The following is a 22,523-nucleotide window of genomic DNA, read 5'->3' as shown; positions in this document are numbered from 1 at the left end:
TATAGCCTGTAGGTACTCAGGATATTTTTAATTTTTCCTCATACTAATTAATTTATAATTTTTAGAGACCTTTTTATTACGGGCTGGAAACTCGAAATATGAACATAAGATGTAGAGCACTTTCAGAAACCACCAACTAAATTGTTTCCCGTACGATACGTCTCGCGCTGTTATTTTTTCCACGTTGCGAAGAAAGCCCGCGAAACGTGAAAAGAAGCCGCGGGACGGACCGTGAGCGCTCTGCTTTAGTGCTGCTTTAGGCTTTCTTTACAACGCAGAAAAAATAACTTGTCACGCGGAAACAATTTTGTCGGTGGTTTCCGAAAGGGCTCTACATCTCAGTGCTGATATCTTGAGTTTCCAGCCCAAAGAAATCCACTTGAAGATTTATCCCATCAAGTGAATTCCACCTCCTAAATTTACCTCAAGTGAAGCGGTATCTTTCACCACTTAATCGTACCACTAGTACCTAGCGAACATATTTTTCTTGAAGCTTCAAGCTCGCAGTCAACACGAGCAAGGGTTGTTCTGAACCATGGCCGTAACGAGAAGGGAAATGAAGAGGTTCGGACTGCCCGAATTTTTTTCATTTGATGCCACTTGTCGGGTGATGCTTAAGTATTTACACGTGCGTGTCGTGTTCCGTCATGACGTTCTGTCGGATTGTAATGGTTGTTCACTGTTAGTAAGAATAAATTTCTCTAAACACGTCTTCAGATCGACCAGCAGTTGTCGAAAATTGCCGTTCTACACATATACCTCCTGACCACGCCCCCCCCCCCCCCACCCAATAAAAAATAATTTCTGGGCACGGTTCTGTTCTCAACTCTATGAGCTGACGCAATGGGCACCACCGACGTTTACCCCGAACCGCATACAGAGACAGCGAGAGGGGCAAAGCGTACACTGGCGTGTGTGACGTCATTTGCCGCCTTCGCAGGATGATGGGGGACCGGTGCGGTCGCTCTCTACATAGCCGTTACGAGAAAAAAGAAAGTAAAGTAAAAAACAAGGTAAGTTAGCGCACTCGGTCGGACGATGTGCCGTTGGCCCCAAGAAGGGGGGACAGGTGACACCTGCCTCCGTTTTGGAGCGCTGCGCACGACCGTCAGCTAGACGCCTTGCCTTACGGCTGCCACTGGCGTGCTTTCATGCCGCGTACCGTGTTTATACGAGTATATACTCGAACATTGCTGGGCTTGTTCACAGAAAACTCTTACGCTAAGAAAATTTCGTCAGAGCGAGTCGCGATTTGGGGTGTCATAATAGCGAAGCCGGCCAACCAGCGGACAAACACACTTAAGGAATGACCAGTTTTGTGATTCAGGCAGTCGCACAAACGATCGCACGAAAGGCGAAAAAGCGGGATGGCACACAACTGTGCCCGTGTCATTCTTTGCGCTACTGCCTGAATTGTGTGCTACCGACTAACCCATCACAACAAAGTTACTACAATCACAATTAAGTTATTTCGATCAATCAACTAGACCATCAGTCTGTCCAATTTTGTCAGAGTGGCCCCCTGTTTTCAGGCCAAATGCCCTCCTCCCCGTAAATAAAAGCAAATATATGCAACGTTTGCCCACTCGCCTTAGTTTTACTGACATCTGTCCCCAATTTCTTCTCACGTGTGGCAGCTTGGGCTAGCTGGTACATGACGATAGTTATAGCGCAAGAACACAGAGACACAGAGACAAGTGTCCTTCTTGTCTCTGTGTCGTCGTTTCGTTCTCGCGCTATATAACTATCGTTCTTCTCACGGCCAAGCTCTTCCCGCCACGGCCCGAGACTCCATGTTCGAACAAAATGGCCGCTCGCTAAGCCTACATGCGATTGCCGCCTCGGAATTATTGCGGTGCGCCGCTGAGCGTCGGAGGCTATGCTTGGACATATAGCATTCTTATATCTATAGGCCAACTCCTACTTTGACTTGTATATTAGTCATTTAACCGTGTACAAGCACAATATCACAGTGTACACTTAATACATGCAGAAGAAAGACCTAATTATATTTATCTGCGTGTGTGTGTCTTCCGTGAGGACAGAAGTGTGCAAAACCAGCAATTCTTGATGATTTGTGGGGTTTAACGTCTCAAAACCACCATATGATTATGAGAGACGCCGCAGTGGAGGGCTCCGGAAATTTCGACCACCTGGGGTTCTTTAACGTGCACCCAAATCTGAGCACACGGGCCTACAACATTTCCGCCTCCATCGGTAATGCACCGCCGCTGCAAGCAGCAATTCCGATAAAAAAAACGCAGGCATCTTTTTTGATAACTCAGAGTTACTAACTGATTTGTTGGACTCTGTGCAGCCGAAGTTTCTGTCCGACGTATTAAAAGCGGCTGAGCCCGTTTGGCTTAGCCCGTAATATAGGCCACCCAACTATGGGCCACTTTCTGGATACGCGATAACAAGCTAACCGGATATGTTGCTCTGACGACATTGCTTACTTCGAAGACTTCTTGCCGCTTCGGTAATTCATCTACGCGATAAGTCCCGTCATTGGTGGTGCTAAATCAGAAGTGTGATGTCATCACAGCGAGCAGCCTATATACAAGACGCTGCATGGATATTAGAGGGTACGTCTAAAATAGTAGAGTTGTGTCACTAACTGGGACGGCAGGACGAGGCTGTGGCCGCGCCCGCTCCCCTGCCCAACCGTATATGACCGCGGTGAGGCAGTGACCACCCTCCGCCATCCCACCTCATGCCCCTAGGTTAGCAGCCCTGAAAAGGGGCAGCATCTTGTTCTAAAGACACTTGTAATACCGCTAGAAGGATCCGCGCGTAAACAAACATCCACATTCTGAGCACAGCAATGACGATTATTCTGTGTACTTCACTCACTGCACTTAGTCTGGCTTGGATCCACTCACCCCTCGGGCTAATGGGAAACCTACGTTTGGGAACAGGTGCCAGCCTATTCGACTATATACGTTACCAGCAGGAACGCTCGACACTGTGAGATGGAGAGAGAGAGAGAGAGAGAGAGAGAGAGAGAGAGAGAGAGAGAGAGAGAGAGAGAGAGAAAGGACGCTGCACCCTCGAGCAGCGCTTACGTACGCGAACAGATATAGCGCATGTTTGTCGATCTCGACGTCGTCGTCGTCGGCGTCCGACTCAAGGACTTGTACGCCCATTGAGGGAAAGCCCGTCGCTTGCCAGGCACGTCCCGGCTCTCTTTTCGCGGGCGTTTGGCGCGCTCTCGCGAGACCGCTGCGCAGTTCTATCAACTCCGCCGTGTATCGCCTCGACGCCGCCCGCTGCTGCCCTCAAGGTTTGTGAACTGTGTAAATCACGACGCTCGCTACATTACCGCGTACTGCACCGCCACGGGTCGCGCATGCGAAACCTTGAAAAAACCGCGCCGCGGCCGGTCGCCCGTTTCGAGTGCGGTTTGCTTTCGAGCGTACGAGTTGGACCGCGCCGTTAAGGACCGGCTGCGCGCTCGCTGGAGTAGTCGGACGTCAACGCACGTCTGGCGCTTCCATCGCTGAGTTTGGCATCTTGAATATATCTCTTGAGCTCCCAAGACTTTCTAGTAGTTAGTCCAGCCACTCAGCTTGCATTGTCATTTTGAATTTGCCAGTTTCGACGACGCGGTGATTTTCGACAGACCTTTGCGTGAACCAATGTGCTTGTGTTGTTGGGAAAAATACACACGGCTGCCGAACTTGACGGAAGTCACATGCCCCTCGTTGTTTTGCCACAGTAACGTCAACGTTCTGTAATCAAACGTACATTTGCAAGTCAAATATTCAATTAAGCTGTCAGCTTCGCAGTCTGACAGTGTCGAGCAGTAATAATTGCCAGAAATGTATGCCATCTATTCGATGGAGAACTGTTGCTGAGAGCGTGCACACACACACACACACACACACACACACACACACACACACACACACACACACACACACACACACACACACACACACACACGCACGCACGCACGCACACACGAGAGAGAGAGAGAGAGAGAGATGGTGGTGGAGTGGCCGTAGCGTTGCTAGTAGTCAAGTAGATCCTCCGTCAGCAGTCACAAAGTGGTTTATTGTGACGCCGGTCAGCCAGCTGAAACGTCGAAAGAAACCACTGTAGGTGGCCTTCTCTGCCAGTTTCCAGCAACTTTGGTCTCGCTTGCGTCGTTATATCGGTGTCGTCGTCATGCGCGCATGAATTGGCACCTGCGCGCTGCAAACAACACACGCCGCACGAAACTATTGCAACCACGCCTGCGTTGAGCGAGGAAGAGCTTGGAGTCCCAGGATGACAGCTCCGCAGCTTCAAGTTTTACGGCGACAATGTTTTGCGTCAGCCTGTGACATCCGCAGCAGTTCATGGGTTTATTTTGTTTACAGCCTCAAGTTGTGTCCTCCGCCACGAGTGCGTGGCTAGCTGACCTTTGTGCACAATCTTGCAGCTACTCTGGTTACGCGCGAGGTTCACACTTCGTGTAGGGGTGCGGTGTGCTGGCGCCGGCTGCAGAGCTTCTTACGACAAGAAGGCCCTCAGAGCACATCTTGGCCCTGACTATGGAGAAGCGTGAAACGTTTCAGAACTTCGTGCAATATTATTCTTTTTTTTGTTCAATATGATTTGCAAAAAAATGCAAAGAACTATGCTTGGATACATATATTGGAACGCCAAGCTATACGGAGTGAGGTGGCTCATTGAAAGAGGGGCACGCTAGACTGAATACAGACTTTCATTGGACACCTGATTTATACAGGGATTATTCACATCACAGGCATCCTTCTATATTAGAACAACTGCAGGCGCTTATCGCAAAAAACAACAACAATAATTTGCTTTAAAAAGTGTATTAGTTCACTTGTGTATCACGAAGAACTAAGCAATGCTCCATTAGTGATGTTCCTTACTACGCCGAATAATTCCCATTCAGAGACATTAAAATTTCGTATTTTGGTGATTTTTCTCTGCAAATGTTGACGATATTCCCGGCAACGTTCTCTGTACAACAGTACTTTTCGCCCCCATCGACGCACACACGTACTATAATTAGACGTGTCTCACGTAGAGGTGACTTCGGAAAACATGACTAGCTCCCCCCCCCCCCCACCACCACCACCACTGCCGCGCAATAAAAGCATGACTTTATTGATTCATATACTCTTAGTACGCTGCACAATGTGGACTTCAAGTGTAACACCACCAGCGAACTAGAAATCGATCCGCGTAAATATCAGAAACAAATATCAAAGGCCATGCTTGCGTGGTGCATGCGTCAGAGCCAATTACAACAGATGAAGGCGCACTGTGACCGCTAATTTTCGGTCTTCCTAGAAGAATTTAATCAATCCTGAAATTTCCTGCAATATCAATAAGATTCCTTTTTTCCCTCTGGCGCAAAATTACGGACGAAAATCCCCCGAAAAGGGAGAAATTCCCTGCACGGAACATCTCTCTGCATCACCGCATGGCATGAGCAATAAAGCAGCACCTCGGTCCTGATTTCGTTTGTCTATGTGAATAGAAACACTGTATACAACATTTATAGTTTTTATAGGTTCCTGGGTCGTTTATTTTCAAAATTTATACTCTAAATTGTCTTTGTTCGAAATATTTTCGAATGTATAGTGTTTTTTATTGTACTGTCTACCAGCTGGCAACCAATAATTACACACTTTTCACATTTCATTCATTTCAAAATGTGTTTGCTGCTTTATAATATACACTTTTTGGAAAGAGCATCTCTTTGCGCAAAAATTTGTTATGCTGCGATGCGCGCCAGAAGACTTTTCAAACTGTCAGAAGCTATCTTCCCGAGACATATGAAAAATAATTTTCGCGCGGTGAGAAAATAGTTAGGGGAGGTTTATTTTATACTATTTGAAAGTATACATTTCACCTAGTGATTCAATGCGAAGGGCTGATGAAAAGGCAACTGAATGCTTGGAAATGTGCTAAGTAATGCCCAAGAAAGCTATATTGACCAATACTAAAGCGGCATGCCTATGTAGAGAAGAAATGTAGAAATTATATATGCAAATATCTGAAAATACAATAAGTGCAGTATTTCAGCAGAAGAAAAGAAAGAAGAAAAAATGAAGCAGCTCTAAATACTGTCATTACGGTAATCTGGGATACAGGCTCAAACGCATAACACTTGTAGTTAAATCGAATATTTCACGTATTAGTGCCATTTCATTTTTTTAATTTTTGGTTTTAAATTTTATAGCGTACCTAAAATAACATTGAGCAGTCTCTACGTTGCATCCTTGGCCAGTCCCCCAAAGTGGATACGTGCTATGTATCTAGGAAAGCAAAGCAAAGGTAAAAGGGGAAAAAATGCTTTGAAAACAGGCGTTCTTTTAACAATGTTTCACCCTTTCATTCTCCACGGTCGCGCTTTGCCTGTTTTTCCATCGTTCGACGTTGTTATTTTGGCGTGGCGCTTCGCTTCGTAACAGTGCTTGAGTTACGAGATAACAATGGTGCCCTGGCGAAGATACGACGGGGCGAGAAGAGATAAGAGACGCGCGAAACGCGTGCTCAGCGGGGCTATATTCGTACCTATCTCGAGCAACGGAGTGCCTGCGTATGCGCTGTTTGCCGTCACAACGCCACACCACTGCGACCGACTGCTGCGGCTCACAACAAATGCACGTGCTTTCTGTTTACGAATTGTCGGGACGACCCTGACTGCCCCGAGAGCTTTCGGCTGTACGCGCAAACGCGGCCGACGTCATAATGCTGCAGGGGAGTCGTGGCCAGAACTTTGTTTTCCCAGGGTTGAGAGGGTTCACTCAGCCATACTATAGCGATGTTTATTGTGGTTTAGACATGTTAATGCATGATTTCGTGTGTACCTGCATATATGCAATGGAAATATTCATCTAGGGAGATCCAACTTCTCCCCCTCCAAAAAAACTTCTGGCTACGAAACCTGTGCCCTTCTCCTAAAACATTGATTGATTTGTGGGGTTTAACGTCCCAAAACCACCATATGATTATGATAGACGCCGTAGTGGAGGGCTCCGGAAATTTAGACCACCTGGGGTTCTCTAACGTGCACCCAAATTTGAGTACACGGGCCTACAACATTTCCGCCTCCATCGGAAATGCAGCCGCCGCAGCCGGGATTCGAACCCGCGACCTGCGGGTCAGCAGCCGAGTACCTTAGCCACTAGACCACCGTGGTGGGGCCCCCTCCCCTAAAACACGCGTCTGTGCATGTTCATAGCTCTGCTGGTCGAAAAGGGTGACAAATCGGGAATTTTGAGAGCATCACTTGTTGTTCGATATATGTCTCCTTCTTTGTTGGCTGTAAATATTTTCGGTCTGTGGTGACAGTGAAATCGTTCTGATTGATAAAGGATGTATATCATCACAGCCGTCTGTACCAGTAGTCAGTTGAAAAAAGTATCAACTGCTAACTTGCGCGTAATTAGACACGCACAGACAACACATGAACAGGGCGTTCACCAAACCTTGAAAACATTCGCGTAGCCAGTCGTTGAAGGTTAACCCCACCAAATATCTAAATTCTGCTTGTGCTTATGTACTACATGCATACACATACAAACGCGCACAATCGTCTAAAGTCAACGCCTCCTAGATTTTCCGTGCCTGCCGGATTATCGGCGGTCACTTGGGAAGCGGCTGTCGTCGGAACTACGGTGGTGGCGCCACTCAAGTAGGGGGTGTCTTCAAATAGGTTTTTACGTTTTTTTTGGGGCTTATATGCAACAAAAATAACGTAAAAACGTTTTAAAAAGGCGTAAACGTAATTATAGTTAACCCTACGTAAGTGACTCTGTCATTCGGCAAGCAACTTTTTTTAATACAAGGCATCCTCTGAAATTAGTAGCAAACGCCGAAATTGCCGATCTCAAAGGCCAAGTACAAAGACCCTTACCCCTACGTAGGCAGCGCCGCCATAGATGACCGGCGTTTCGCGCTCATCCGGCAGGCACGGGAAATCTTGGAGGCGTTGGTAAAGTGTATAAGACACCCCCCCCCTCCCCCCTAAAAAAAAAAAAAAACTTCCTCTGACTAGATGTCTGTTGGCATAGCATTAACGTGTAGTTGCCCCGTTAACGAAGAGGGCGCACGATTAATTCCCGGCCAAAGTGGCCGAAAGCGTCCCGTGTACAGTAATCACAGATTGGAACGCTACATCCATTTTTTTTCGCTTGACGACTGGTATGTGCGATTTCTCGAGATAATAGCGTCATGTCACGACGAGTCTCGTCTCTAAAGATAACGTTGAATGTGATCCACGCATTACATTTTGATCTACGCGTGCGAGCATGTGTGCTGCTTAGCCCCAAAATAGTCCTGCTTCATTCCGCCAGTGTGTTCGCGTTAAAGACATTCTTTGGGGCGAAAAGGGATCGAATATTGCCTCGTATTCATATTAGCAAGCACCCTGAATCAAACTAAATAACGTGAATAGGTTATGCCGTTAAGTGAGACGACTTTCATGGCTCACAGAAAGCTTCGAGCTAAGAAACGATGTAATGTTGTCCATTTATCATTGAAAAAAAAAAAAAAAAAGCAGCTTCGCCCTGCTTGTGCCAAGCCTGAACGAAGTGCGGGGCCGGGAAGCCGCCTTTGTTTCTCTTCTGATTTCTTTTTTGTTCTTTTATCCTCGCTCTTTCTTTCTCTTATTCTGCTTTTCGGTCTTTTTCTCGCCTTGTTTCTGTTTGTATATATTTTTCTTCGTCGCCTTTCGCTTAATTTTTTTTCTATTTCTCGCTCGATTCCTCTTTCTTTTTCTTTTTTTTATTTTTCGACGTGCTTCTAACTGCTTGACGTCAAGCGTCCGCGACAGCATATGACCGCCAGGGCTCCTGAAGGGTTCCGCACTTAAGGAGCAAAAGGCGGTTATGCGATGCCTGTCATCGCGCCGTCAACCAGGCTGCGCGTTTAATCGATCTAAACACTAACGCACGGTACTGCAGCACCACAAATCGATGATCAGTGAGAGTGTCAGGCTTTTGGTCGGAATGGGTCTCGCTCTCGGCGTCCCACGGTTAATTTAACGTCGTCGAGGGTTGACATCAGTGCGTAGCGTGAGACGCTGGCGGAGGGCAAGTAACGTGACCTTGCTTGACCTTGACACGTCTGCCTGGCAGTCGTCGATGTATGGATTTACTTTGGCGTGTGTGTAGCGCTTAAAAAGATGTTATCGGAATGACAACCTCGCAAGCGATTCGGTGTTGATGGGTTTATGGCGGGCAATGAATGATAAAACAGAAAATATATGGGAAGAGCAGTAATTTTTTAAGCGGCCTGTTTTTTTTTTGTTCTGCGGAAAACATAACCAGGCTGAACCAACAATGATGAGAAAAAAAAAACTCACAGGGTCTCATATCGCCTTCACAGGGTCTCATATCGCAGGCATTGCAAGCTTTCTGAACCTCAGTTAATTTCGCATTTGCCTCTGTGATCGGGCCCACCTTTGACCAAGCGGCAATGTCATGTGATGACGTCATCGTATGTTGGTATGTTATGTGACGCCGCAAACTTTGGGGATGTGTGACGGTATGATTTCGTGGTTAGTTTTCGCATCGCTCGGGTTGACGCCGACGTTGTAGGGCGGCAGTCGACGCGGACTTTTATCGCATTCGATAAAGCATCGGAGGCTTTCGCCGTAAAAATTAATTGAATTCTGTGACTTTTCCGTCAAAACAAAGTTACGTTTAGGAGACACGTGAAGTGAGCGACTCAGGTTTAATTGCGACAGCCTAGTGTTATCTGATCTTTAGTTAAATTCGAAGTCTACGAGTTTCCGTGCAATTAATCAATGGGAAGCGGTCTCCGTGGCTGGGGTTCGAACTCCCGTCCTCGAGTTCAGCGACGCGACGCCTTACGTAATGATCTACCATAACAGATAGTCTGCGCTGATTGATTGGGAATCGATGCTAATATTACAATGACAATGTGGTTAACTTTCGGCCTTTCAATCCGTGATTCCCTTCCTCAGATGCTTTTTTTTTTCATATTGTCTATACTGAATTCTGTCATACATGCTTATATTCTCGCTCCGCCGGCTACAGAAGGGCAAGCGAGTATGCATTGTCACGAACACTCATAACAAAGAACTATTGCATGGAAACCGACTTGCTGGAAACATGCATGCCCACGTGATCCTCTCGTAAACACTACAATATCATCGCTAGGCACATCGTAGTGGAGGACCACGGGAACTTCGACCATCTATAATGTTTTTTTTTCTCACACACTGACATCGCACAAAGGGAGAGCTTCTACCATTTCATCATCATCATCATATCATCACGACGACCATCACCACTATCATCACCATCAGCCCGACTACGCCCACTCCAGGGCAGAGGACTCTCGCATTTTCCGCCATTCAACCCCGACCTGTTCTTGCCTCCATTATACCCGCAAACTTCTCCTTCTCATCTGCCCATCCTAACTTTCCGTCTATACGCATCGCGCTTTTCCTTCTCTTGGAATCCGGTCACTGAGATTGTAGAATTTCGCCTTCATCGAAATGCTACCGCCACGGTTGAGATCGATTTCGCGACGTTCGTGTCCACAGTCGGAGCACCGAAAACACTTTAACCACCGCGGAGGAATTTCCCGCCCTTCTTCCCGCTTATCTACCTCAGATGTTTTTGCATGTTGAGCGTAGTGAATTTTGCCAGAGGTGCGAATATTTTCTCTTCGCCGGTTATGGCTCGGAAAAGCCCATTCTTGGTAATTAATACATGTGTGATCCTGGCACAATCAATCTAACGAAAGACACGCGAATAGAAGCTTTCATTTTATTAACAAGCAACTATATTACCGAAACTGCCATGTCGACCGAAAATTGCCGCATTTTATGAAGCAACCGATCACCGGTTGGAGAATTACCGGCTGGAGAACACGCATGGCCGGTTCAAAGCTGGGCCCTGTCCTACGACTGTTTCTCGTCATAGCGACACCTCACTTTTCGCAATGGGCCCGATGTGCTGTACCCGCCTACTTAATTTAATTCGTGACTTTCGGGTCTCTTTGCAGGTCGTCAGTATCACGCGGAGAAAAGAGATCGACATGACGAAAAATGCCAAATCACTTTGGAGGAACATCTGGGTGGTCAGTACGAACAGGTAAGTAAATGGGCAAGTGCATTTTGCACGATGTTCGCGAAATTTTAGTAATCGAGAACAGCTTTCTGTAGTGGGAAAAAAATTAGAATCCCTTCACTTTCTTTCCTTCTTCCTTTCTTTCTTTCTTTCTTTCTTTCTTTCTTTCTTTCTTTCTTTCTTTCTTTCTTTCTTTCTTTCTTTCTTTCTTTCTTTCTTTCTTTCTTTCTTTCTTCCTTTCTTTCTTTCTTTCTTTCTTTCTTTCTTTCTTTCTTTCTTTCTTTCTTTCTTTCTTTCTTTCAGAGTGTGCATTGCTTCCTCCCGGTAACCGTTTTCTTCCTCCTTGCCGGTAATCGAACCTTCACCCCCGTGCTTAGCAGCGCAGAACTTCAGTTGCTACGCCCCGCCGCGGTTGTCTAGTGGCTAAGGTACTCGGCTGCTGACCCGCAGGTCGCGGGTTCGAATCCCGGCTGCGGCGGCTGCATTTCCGATGGAGGCGGAAATGTTGTAGGCCCGTGTGCTCACATTCGGGTGCACGTTAACGAACCCCAGGTGGTCTATATTTCCGGAGCCCTCCACTACGGCGTCTCTCATAATCTTGCTTTGGGACAACAAACCCCACATGCCAGTCAATCAATCAATCAATCAATCAATCAATCAATCAATCAATCAATCAATCAATCAATCAATCAACTTCAGTTGCTGCGGGCAACAACGATGACCATGCCCTCATTTCTAGACAACAATGTCATGTGGCAAAGTGAAATGACAAACCGTCTCGATAAAAGATTCACATTGCCATATCGGAAACGGTAGGTGGCTGAGAAGGCCACGACCGAAGGAGCATCAATTATTGGAAAACGGGCCTTCGCGAATACGCATGCGTGTGGCACCGTGACTTTCGAGGTGTGCACAACGCCGTCACCCGAAATGTGTGATTTTTAAACACTCATCAGCTGAGAAAGAAGGGAAGAAGGATTTGTGTGATTGGAGAAAGTGGTGATGACGTATGCCGCACAGATGCTGCAAGCCATAGCTGGCGCACTTGGCGCCGAGCCGCATCGTTGGAAACAGCACCCCCTGAAGCCAAATTGCGAACAATCGTCCGGATCGCCGCATGTCCACAAGAGAGCCGCTGCTTTGCGAGGATTGCGTGAACAACTTGTGTGCAGCTGCTAGGCGTGAGAGAATTGGCTTTCGCCCAGCATTCACAATGGCGTCCTCATCAAATCTACTTGAAAAAAAAAAAAAGATCGTGATCCTTCGAAACTTGCGTCATTTTTCTTTTTGCCTCCTTATAGAAGACGTAATTCTAGGTGTAGCGAGTATACTACACCTCTGAACAAGGTGTGGCAAGGTAGGCAGATATATTAGACAGTTATAGCATACGGGGATACCGGGCGTACCGTGATAGCGGGATCGAAGTTCGCATGAGCCGATACGTGCGCTACCCGTACCGCTGACCGCAGGCGCGCTATTTTCAGATTTAACGTTACCGTGTTAGCGCAGGTGGGTGTAGTGTGCGTAAAACATGTCAGCGCTCTTGAACGCCTGATTCGAAGTGATTTTGGCGTAATTGTCGAAAGATTCGCTTTGTTCGCAGCGAATGACTGTTCAAACTGGTTTCGCTTGCTTTCGCTTACCGAGTATTACGGATAAGTTGGCGTAGTTTTCGAGATTGCTTCCCATTTCGAACTTGTATAGGCCTAACTACAAGAACGATGTAAATGAATCGTCAACATAAATGTTTTCGCGTATGGTGCATAGTTCAAATTTACTTTTATTATTACTGCAATAAACTCGTAAATATTCTTCGTGCGGTGACACAGGCAGAAATTCTCGTTTTCTCTTCCTTTTCACTGTTCTTCCTTCTCAACCCTCCGATAGGTGGTGCCACCATTCCAGTTAAAGCACGTGAACTAAGTAAACGCTATCCCACTAAACTACAAAACACTGTCCGCAACGAACGTTTGCTGCATGGTAACGCCATTTCCTTAACCTCCGCTATCACGCTAACGTTAAAATAAAACTGTCTAATAATGGATTTATCAGCAGCTAGATGGCTCTTAACATCTTACCCTCTCGTACTAATTTTCTAATTTTGGTGTTCCCCGAGTTAACGGGGTGGTCATGAGAGTAGCCAGGCGTAGGCGGCATGATAGATAGATAGATAGATAGATAGATAGACAGATAGATAGATAGATAGATGGATAGATAGATAGATAGATAGATAGATAGATAGATAGATAGATAGATAGATAGATAGATAGATAGATAGATTACTCCCCCACCCACCCCTCCTAGTTAAAATATGCTTTCACAAACGCTTGCGTGTGTTTTGCCGTATTCTTTTTTTTAATGCGAAGCATTTCGCTTTGCGAACTTCCGCCACATTGAGCGGGTATCTATCTATCTATCTATCTATCTATCTATCTATCTATCTATCTATCTATCTATCTATCTATCTATCTATCTATCTATCTATCTATCTATCTATCTATCTATCTATCTATCTATCTATCTATCTATCTATCTATCTATCTATCTATCTATCTATCTATCTATCTATCTATCTATCTATCTATCTATCTATCTATTCTTTTGCCCGTTTTTGTTATATTCCTCGGTTTCTTCACAAATGCCAACATTTCTCTTGATCGCTGTGCACTGCATGCTGTCTTCTTCTTTTTGAAGATTATGGCACCTGAAAAAGAAGACAAAGCAAAGGAGTAAGAACCTCTTCGCACGAATATTTCGTCGACGTCAAAGGACATGCTGAGCAGACGAATTTGTTTGTTTTTTATTGTGTTCTAGCTAAGCATTGCGTTTCAGGTATCGTCTTCTGTACCTGTAGTCCTATAGTAGGCTTTCTATATCGCCTGTTTTCTCCCGTACCTGCCGCCTGCTTTCTGCCGACGCTTCTTTCTGCTCGTTGACAGGCGAGTGCAGAAGCTGTTTGTTTCACAAACGTAATGCGAGAAGCAGGCAGCAGTTGGCCGAATGTCGTAATGCCATCCCTTGGCCACTCCATCTGAGAGTCCTCGGCTCTCTTGGCAGCTGCCATTTTGATGCGTACCAAGCAGAGCTTTGCTTTCTTTTCTTTTTTTTTTACTCTTCCAACGGCGCTGCCATATGTTTGCTTTTTCCTCCCGCCAGATCTATTCAGCGCTTTCGCTCACGCGGGTTTTCTATTGTGCACGCCTGGGTTGGTGCTCGTGTTCCCGGCCAGCAGACTGAGGCAAACGCAAAGCGTACGAATTTTGTTCCATTAAAAGTGATCAGCTTTTGTGGAAGCAACACCTGTCGACAATCAATCGGGGCAAGCACATTCACCAATGCACTTCGCCTCGGCCGCTCACGTTTTCTGCGTCGGTTATTCAGAGCTCATTAAAACGCTCGGAACACGCGCGCTTGGAGCTTACTTTCTTGGCTTGGCTATTTGCTTTTTCTCGCACGTTTCGGGACAACTAGGTGTCTCCGTAAAAGCCTGTAGATTTGGGGAGAGTAGGGACTCCGCAAGCAAGTGACGTGCAATCAATACAAATCGAAACTTGAACAGTACATAGCTGCATACAATGGCCTTTTATGTAATGAACGATACGTTAATGTTGTCTGATTTCAAGGAGCCGTGTTTTGTGATCACTTCAGAGTTTCCCACTAAACGTGGAATGTTCCCGAATGTGATTCTCGAAACTCGTATGGCGCTTCGAGTATTTCGGATAACATGGAGACACAACGAAAGGAAATGTAGCTTTGTCTGGGGATAGAGAGAAATATTTCGACGAAAAGCAGGAGTATCGGGGATCACTCGCGCTTCGACTTACGCAGATGGTGCCAAATCGCATTGTGGTTTTTGCAAATTGCGCATGCGTAAGCACTGAAAGCCTGCTGTGTGCATAAGTGAGGTCACTATTACGTGGCCGTTGCAGACCACGCGGCCGTTGCATGGTTCCACCCTGTGTGGTTGTCGCTGATGGCAGTGTCTCTACGCTAGGCGATGAACAATCAGCTGTCGATGATTAGCTGACAGACGATGCAGCAAGTCAACTGCGCCGGGACCTTACATTATTACGTGCATGTGCGAATACTCCGCTATGTTGCGGTATCGGTACTTGCACCTAACCACCACCGGGCTGTGAATAACAGTGCGCTATACGGTATGCACAACAGCATCAACAGGGGGTGAAAAATTTCCGCGTAGCATGGATTCAGCTACTGCGCAGTCACCGCCTGTAATGGCGAGACTGATGCCAATAACGACATCAGAGAGAATACATCTACGATCTGTTTAAACTTTCTGTAGTCTTTCTCCGATGACAATAACTGATTGGCTTTCCACGTCAAAACGGCGATGTTCTTCGGTGGTCTTATCCTTAGTTTTAGCACCAGTTGGATTAGATAAACTTTTATTTGGTCTTCCAAAACACAGATCACTGAGTTGCGGGCAGCTCCCACGTGGGGACTGAAATGCCAAGCTCCTCAGCCGCCTCGCGGGCTTGGTGGACAGCCCAGAGCTGATCTGCCAAGGACGAGCTGCGGATGGCCGCCTCCCATCTGGCAGAGGCGATGTTCGATAAATGAGCGAATTTGGTACACTGTCAGAGCATATGTTCTAATGAAGCTATTTCCTTACAATGCGGGCAAAGATCATTTTGGTATAGGTCAGGGTACATGATGTCTAACATTTTCCAAGTAGGGTATCCGCGTTTGCAAAAGCCTTAGCGTAAATTTTAGCAGCAACAACTGCGTATTACAAGTAGACGAAGCTGTTGCTGTGGCGACGGGGTTTGTGGAGGATCATAATACGGCAATTCATATTTTATGAAAGCATATAGTGAATAACCTATACATTATTTTAACCGTATCAAAACCACCAATTTCAGGCGGTAGGCGTCTTTAGTGAAACCTCCACAGTGTTTGTGAAACAAGTGATACGAAGCTTGTACAAAAGTATGATCAAGAAGAGATGCGACTCAGTTGACTAAAAGTGTGTGAGTTTGTGTGAAGCCAACCAGATATATCATCTCACAACCTTAGTAATTATTTTTAATGTTACCTAAAGTTTTCTGCACTCCGCCCCTCACTTTAGTTCCGTGACCAATGGAATAAGTTGAAAATGCCTCTCATATGAGCGAATTCAGTACATATCCGCAGTTTGTCCGTTTCTGCTAACTGCTCTTCCTTAGGTGAGTAAAAAGTACTCGAAATCGTGAAACACTTTTTTCAAACACAGTCACACTCTAGGGCATCATGAAGTGGGAGGCCCACGGTTGCTCTTTTGAAGCCATAATTTTTGTCGACACGGCCTCGTCAAGTTTGAGGGCCATATATATATATATATATATATATATATATATATATATATATATATATATATATATATATATATATATATATATATATATATATATATATATATATATATATATATATATATATATATATATATATATATATATATATATATATATATATATATATATATATACACTGCTCGGTATCCAGTCTTGCCATAGCCCTGTAGCAGGGTTGCTGCATATGAAAAAACAAAGAAATCAAATAACTAGTAACGTATTCAGTACTGCTAGCCGTTCACCGTTTGTTTTACGTAAACACTAGGGTCCCGCACCGTATACGCAGCAGCTCCAAGTACGTCGCACACACATATGGCGTGTTCTCAACCGCACAAAATATATTCGCGCATGCGCGTCAACTTCAAAACCAGACGCACTACCTGTAACGCGAGGAAGCCTTTGACGCCTTATAAAACTAATATTGACCGTTGACGTCCCGCGGATGTTGACGAACATGACGCGAAAAGTCACAACGCCAGACTTAGTCATATGATGTCATAATGACGTCATATCGTGACGTAACTTGGTGAAATGTGTGCCGATCACGGAGGCAGTCCAATATCACGTTATAGGTATAGGAATCTTTCGCGGGGGATAGTGGAAAAAATCACAGCATATACATAGAGTGAATGATGATGAGTGGGGAGAAGCGTCCGTTAGATAGATAGATAGATGGATGGATAAATGGATGGATCGATAGATAGATAGATAGATGGATATATATATAGATAAAAAGATAGATAGATAGACAGATAGACAGACAGACAGACAGATAGACAGATAGATAGATAGATAGATAGATAGATAGATAGATAGATAGATAGATAGATAGATAGATAGATAGATAGATAGATAGATAGATAGATAGATAGATAGATAGATAGATAGATAGAAGCCTATGCAGCATGCAAAAAATGCTTCGCATAAAAAAAAAAGAGAGAAAGCGTACCCCGTGCCCAAGGGTAAGGCAGGCTGGATACGCACTGTTTCGAGGCTGCGGAAATTCACCTTGTATCTTGAGAGAAAAACATGTCACTACAACGTGCACTCATTGCGTTAGCTCACGTGCAACGGTATCTTCAGAGGTGTTTTCGTTTTGGGTTCTCGCTAAGTACGCAGCAGATTCTGACGTGCGCACCAGGAGAGTTACCCCGGGTGGCTGATGCAACGCCAGTGACGGAACAACTTGTTTCGTAACGGCTAGCGAGGCGTCGCTGATTGCTCGAGATTCCGACGAGGTAGAGAAGAGGGAGGCGCTGAAGGTGCACAGCAACGCTGGCGATGCGACATTTTTTCGAACTGCAGTCTGCTAGAAGCTTTGGCGATCGATTCGACCTGAAGCGTAACACTCGTCTCTTGCAGTTTGTCCGCCACGGTGCATCATTGGCTACGGTGTTCGGCTGCTCGTACACCAGAAGGTCGCGCGTGCGACCCCGGCAGCGGCGTTCACATTTCAGTGGAGGCTAAATTATTGATTCCCGTCTCCTATGTGATATCAGAGCACGTTAAAGAACACCAAATGGTTGAAATTTCTGAAGACCTCCTCCACGGCGCCCTTTATAATCATGTCATCGTTTTGGGACGTAAAACTCGGGATATTATCATTACTGCGGAGCATATTAAAGCACCCCGCCCTATCGTCGTTTCGCGTCATGCGCTGTTGTCACGCGGGCTCACGTCTCGCTTTTTTCACCCTTTATCTTGACCTGTAGTCGAGAAGACAATAATCTAACAATCGGAAGTCACAACCGTTTCATGTGCGTTAATGCATCGAACAAAGATATCAATCACATCTTGAGCGCAGTCAGTCGTCTTATACGCAACTCGCACGTCGGTAACAGCTTCCTCGAAGGCCCACCGTGTGGTCTAGTGGCTGAGGAACTCGGCTGCTGACCCGCAGGTCGCGGGATCGAATCCCGCCTGCGGCGGCTACATTTTAGATGGAGGTGAAAATGCTGAGGCCAGTCTGCTCAGGTTTGGGTGCGCGTTGAAGAACCCCAGGTCGTTAAGGTTTCCGGAGCCCTCCTCTACGGCGTCTCTTATAACCGTATGGTGGTTTAGGACTTTATACCCCACATATCAACAGCGTCCTTGAAACAGTCGTGATCAGGTGAATTTTAACATCACACATGTCTCGCGTGGCTGCAACAGGCCCCGAGTTTGATGCGCATGAGCCGGACAGACTGTACGTTTGAAACATCAGCGCCTGTTTGCCGGTGGACGCCAGAATCGCCTAAGGGCCGTTCCACGCGCTTGCCGCACAGCCGCAACGCACGTGCAGGGACCCCTACCGCACGCAAGCGAGAAACAAAGCAGCCAATAGGCGATGCCGTGGAGGGTGAAAAAGCGTCGCCAATTGGTTTATTTGTCCCCCGCTTGAGTGCGGCAGGGGTCCCCGCACGTGCGTTGCGGCTGTGCGGGAAGCACGTGGAACGGCCCTAAAGGTGTCAACAGGCGTGGCGCGACGTCAGAAAGCCACGCGCTGACACGCGGCAACTCGAATGCAGCATGTGGTCAGGCCTTTAGGGTTATTTTGAACCAGCGAAACGACAGTGAGATACCAATGTCGGGAGTTCAGATGCGGATATACTGACGAGAGACGTGGGGGTGATACGCTGTGCCTGGTGTGACACGGATATACATACGAGAAACGTGGAGGTGGTACGTTGTGCCTGGCGTCAGACCGCGCTCGAAGTAGCGAACCAACACCTATTTTGTTAGTCGAGCCCCACCGCAGTGTTGTAGTTATGGCGCCCGACTGCTAACCCGAAGGTCGTGGGATCGAATCTAGCCTGCGGCACCTTCATTTTAGATGGAGCGAAAATGTTTGAGACCCGTGTATACTTAGATTTACGTGCACGTAAAGGAACCCCATGTGGTCAAAATTTCCGTAACCCTGCCCTATGGCCTCTCATAATCATATCGTGGTGGTGGGGTGTTACACTCCAGGTAATAATAATAATAATAATAATAATAATAATAATAATAATAATAATAATAATAATAATAATAATAATAATAATAATAATAATAATAATAATAATAATAATTTGTTAGTCGAAAAACAGAAGAAAGCAGATCATAGAGCAGAAAATACGTCATAGTAAACCAAATCAAATAATGATACGAATAATGATAAAAGATAGAAATTTTCACATAATCGCACGTAAAGAGCCGATAATTGCAGACAAACACATGAAATGACCGCAAAACAACAGAAAAGAGCGAATAAACACAACATAAACACACAAAGCAAGCAGTATAGTGATTCGATGCTCCGCAGTTCGCGAAGCTTTCGCTCGGTCTGGGTCGGGTTTCGATTTTGTTTTATTGCTCTCTTCGTACAGAAGAGATAGCGGTTACGCATTTGCAGTATCAGCTTCTGATGCCTCTGGCGTCGCAATAGGATTGAACGATTTTTTATTTCTTCCATGTGAGCCTTGATGGGTGTCAGTTTAGGAGGTGATGCAACACCCCCATTCAGCAGCACGTAGGTAATGCTTCTATCCCCGACAAGTGAATCTTGATTGCCGTCGACATATTGATGGAATTCTGGAGTAATGCGCGAGGATGCGATCAATAGATGCTTTCGCCCGTGGCGATGATTACCTTTCTAGGCGGTGGGGGTGACGTCATTTCGGTGGTTAACAAGAGATTGCGCAAAGCCGTAGGGCATGGTCTATGAGCAAAGAGAAGAAATTAAAAAAAAAGGAGAAAACAACCTCAGTAAAAATTAAGAAGACCGTGGCAAAAGGCGGAACTTTTTTTTTTATAGACCACCTCAAGTTTAAACGCCCGTCTGCTATCAGAACTGACACCGGATGAAATAATACAGGTCTATAAATTGTGCTTAATTCACATGATCTTTTATTTCACTCACATTTCTACGTTACTAAACTCTTTTGATCGATTTAAAGACGATATGACCAACATCATTCCTCCTTGCGGGCATTTCACGGTGCGGGACGCGGGATCGTTTTACTGAACTCATGAAAGCTGCCTACTGCAATCTATTTCTGTGTGATTAAAATGTTGGCCTCCGCCATTAGCTCCGAAAACACACAAAGGCTCGTTGTTGGATCTAGTCGTGGAGGCCCCGCAGGATTCTTACTGCACTTGTTGACCAGCACTTAGACGCCATTTTTGCACGTTGTGAGAAGTACTAATATACATCGAACAAATATATTCGAGATCGCTATGATCAAGTTTTATTTGGCAGTTTAGCCTACTAGCATTCAGTGAAAACTGAATTTATTTGATGTATTACCCAGTATTCTCTGTTTTATTATTATTCAACGTTGTTCAAATTTTCTACTAAATATAAAACCGCGAAATCTTGACGAATCACCCAGAGTGGGCATGTTCCACATTCTGTGAGGCTCAAACAATCTAAATTCCACAAAGCTTTCTTTTTGTCATTGCTTCCTGACGATGAAGAGGAGGCAGACCATGCCATGAACGCCGACGTGGATTGGTTGCGCGTCACCCCAATCAATTTTTATTTTCATAGATCCGGTTTACTGAACTTTGTGCCTTTTCTGCAACCAGGACAAAACGATTGGTTATTGTTTATTTTAATATCTTGTCACCGATTCTAATGCTTTCAGGAAAAGCATACTCGTACCACCTTTTTGGAAAACCGGGCCTACTATCAAAACGAGTTGTTCTTCCTTTTGGGCCACCACTTTGGGGTACAGCCACAAAGGCCTTTCAGGACTAAATAACTGTGGATATAAGAACGTCTCGGTACATTCTGTGCGCATTACATATTTTAATACTAGTATTCGTCTTCATGGTTACTGGTGGCGCTTACTGACGCTCCCAAGTTTAATGCACATAAATACCCCATGAAGTGCAAGGGGGGATAACCGCCGTGGTAGCTGAATTGATTGAACATTGGACGCGGTATTCGAAGGTTGCAGGTTGGGTTTCTGCCTACGGCAAGTTTTTTTTCATCCATTTTTCTTTCTTCACATTTACGTTACAGTTATTTCTACTAACGCCCCCTATAATTTCCTTGGCATGAATGCCTTTTAGATCTCATGAATATTGTGATCTCATGAATATTGTGTCATGAATAAACGCGGGTCATTAAAAGTACACTTATTTCCTTCATGACTAATAATTGATTTAAAGAAGGTATTGCTTAGCTAGTGGACATCAGAATTACACAATACAGAAAATATTTGAAGAAGTTGACTTCTACTCGGACAATCCCCTCCTGTGTATCTGTGCCATGTGTGGATGTCAAGAAAACTAAGGGTGTGTTCCAATACTCACCGTAGACGGCTATATAGACAGCTAAGTGGACGGCGGCCATTTCAAGTACCATTTCAATTCTCACACAGCTGGCAAAATTGACAGCTCCGAGAAGACCACGTCGTAGACAAATACGATGCAGGCTACTTTGCTGTGTAAACAAGATGTCGGCTCAGCAAATCGCTCAGATAGATCGGATCTCGCCGGAATGATCGTCTGCACAGAAGCAGACGCTTCTCCAGACGCTCAATGTGAGTAACGTTTATTTGTCTTCGATTTCAACATCGAATAAGCCAGAAAATACAACTGTTACGTTCGTTTATTTTAGCTTTTTCTTCTCGACGCGATGTGGCGCATCGTCGCTTAAAAGCCGTCCAGAATTGTTCCAATTTTCGGACAGCATAGGCTCGGTGTTGCCTTCTAAACAGTCTGCGTAGACTGTCTACGTGCTGTCTAAGAATTAGAACACAGCTTAAGAATAAGAGGATGACGTTATGCTCAAGGTTTAGACTGTCTGGTGTGAACGGTAAATATATATATATATATACATATATATATATACATATATATATATATATATATATATATATATATATATATATATATATATATATATATATATATATATATATATGTATATATATATATATATATATATATATATATATATATATATATATATATATATATATATATATATTGCTCTTTCTGTATTTAAGTACGTTTTTTTCCTTCTTTCTGGTAGGCTTATTTAATACTTCAAAGGCCTAAAAATTCAAATAACCGATTCTTTGAAAATTCCGCTGAGTGTGTATAAGCCATGCTTGAAACATCATCA

General features: G+C 45.1%; 1 protein-coding gene across 1 annotated transcript in view; it reads left to right on the top strand.

Moving 5' to 3' along the window:
• The first annotated feature begins 944 nt into the window (after nucleotides 1-944).
• The window catches only part of LOC142772186 (uncharacterized), an 84,931-nt gene continuing 63,352 nt past the window's right edge, over nucleotides 945-22,523 (top strand). The window contains exons 1-3 of the mRNA XM_075874353.1: nucleotides 945-1,013; nucleotides 2,981-3,283; nucleotides 11,008-11,096. Of these exons, the coding sequence (XP_075730468.1) occupies nucleotides 945-1,013; nucleotides 2,981-3,283; nucleotides 11,008-11,096 (461 nt within the window). The remainder of the gene's footprint in view (nucleotides 1,014-2,980; nucleotides 3,284-11,007; nucleotides 11,097-22,523) is intronic.

Source organism: Rhipicephalus microplus, chromosome 9 (genome assembly GCF_043290135.1).
Source record: "Rhipicephalus microplus isolate Deutch F79 chromosome 9, USDA_Rmic, whole genome shotgun sequence".
Lineage (NCBI taxonomy): Eukaryota > Metazoa > Arthropoda > Arachnida > Ixodida > Ixodidae > Rhipicephalus > Rhipicephalus microplus.
This window is presented reverse-complemented; position numbering and strand designations above follow the sequence as displayed.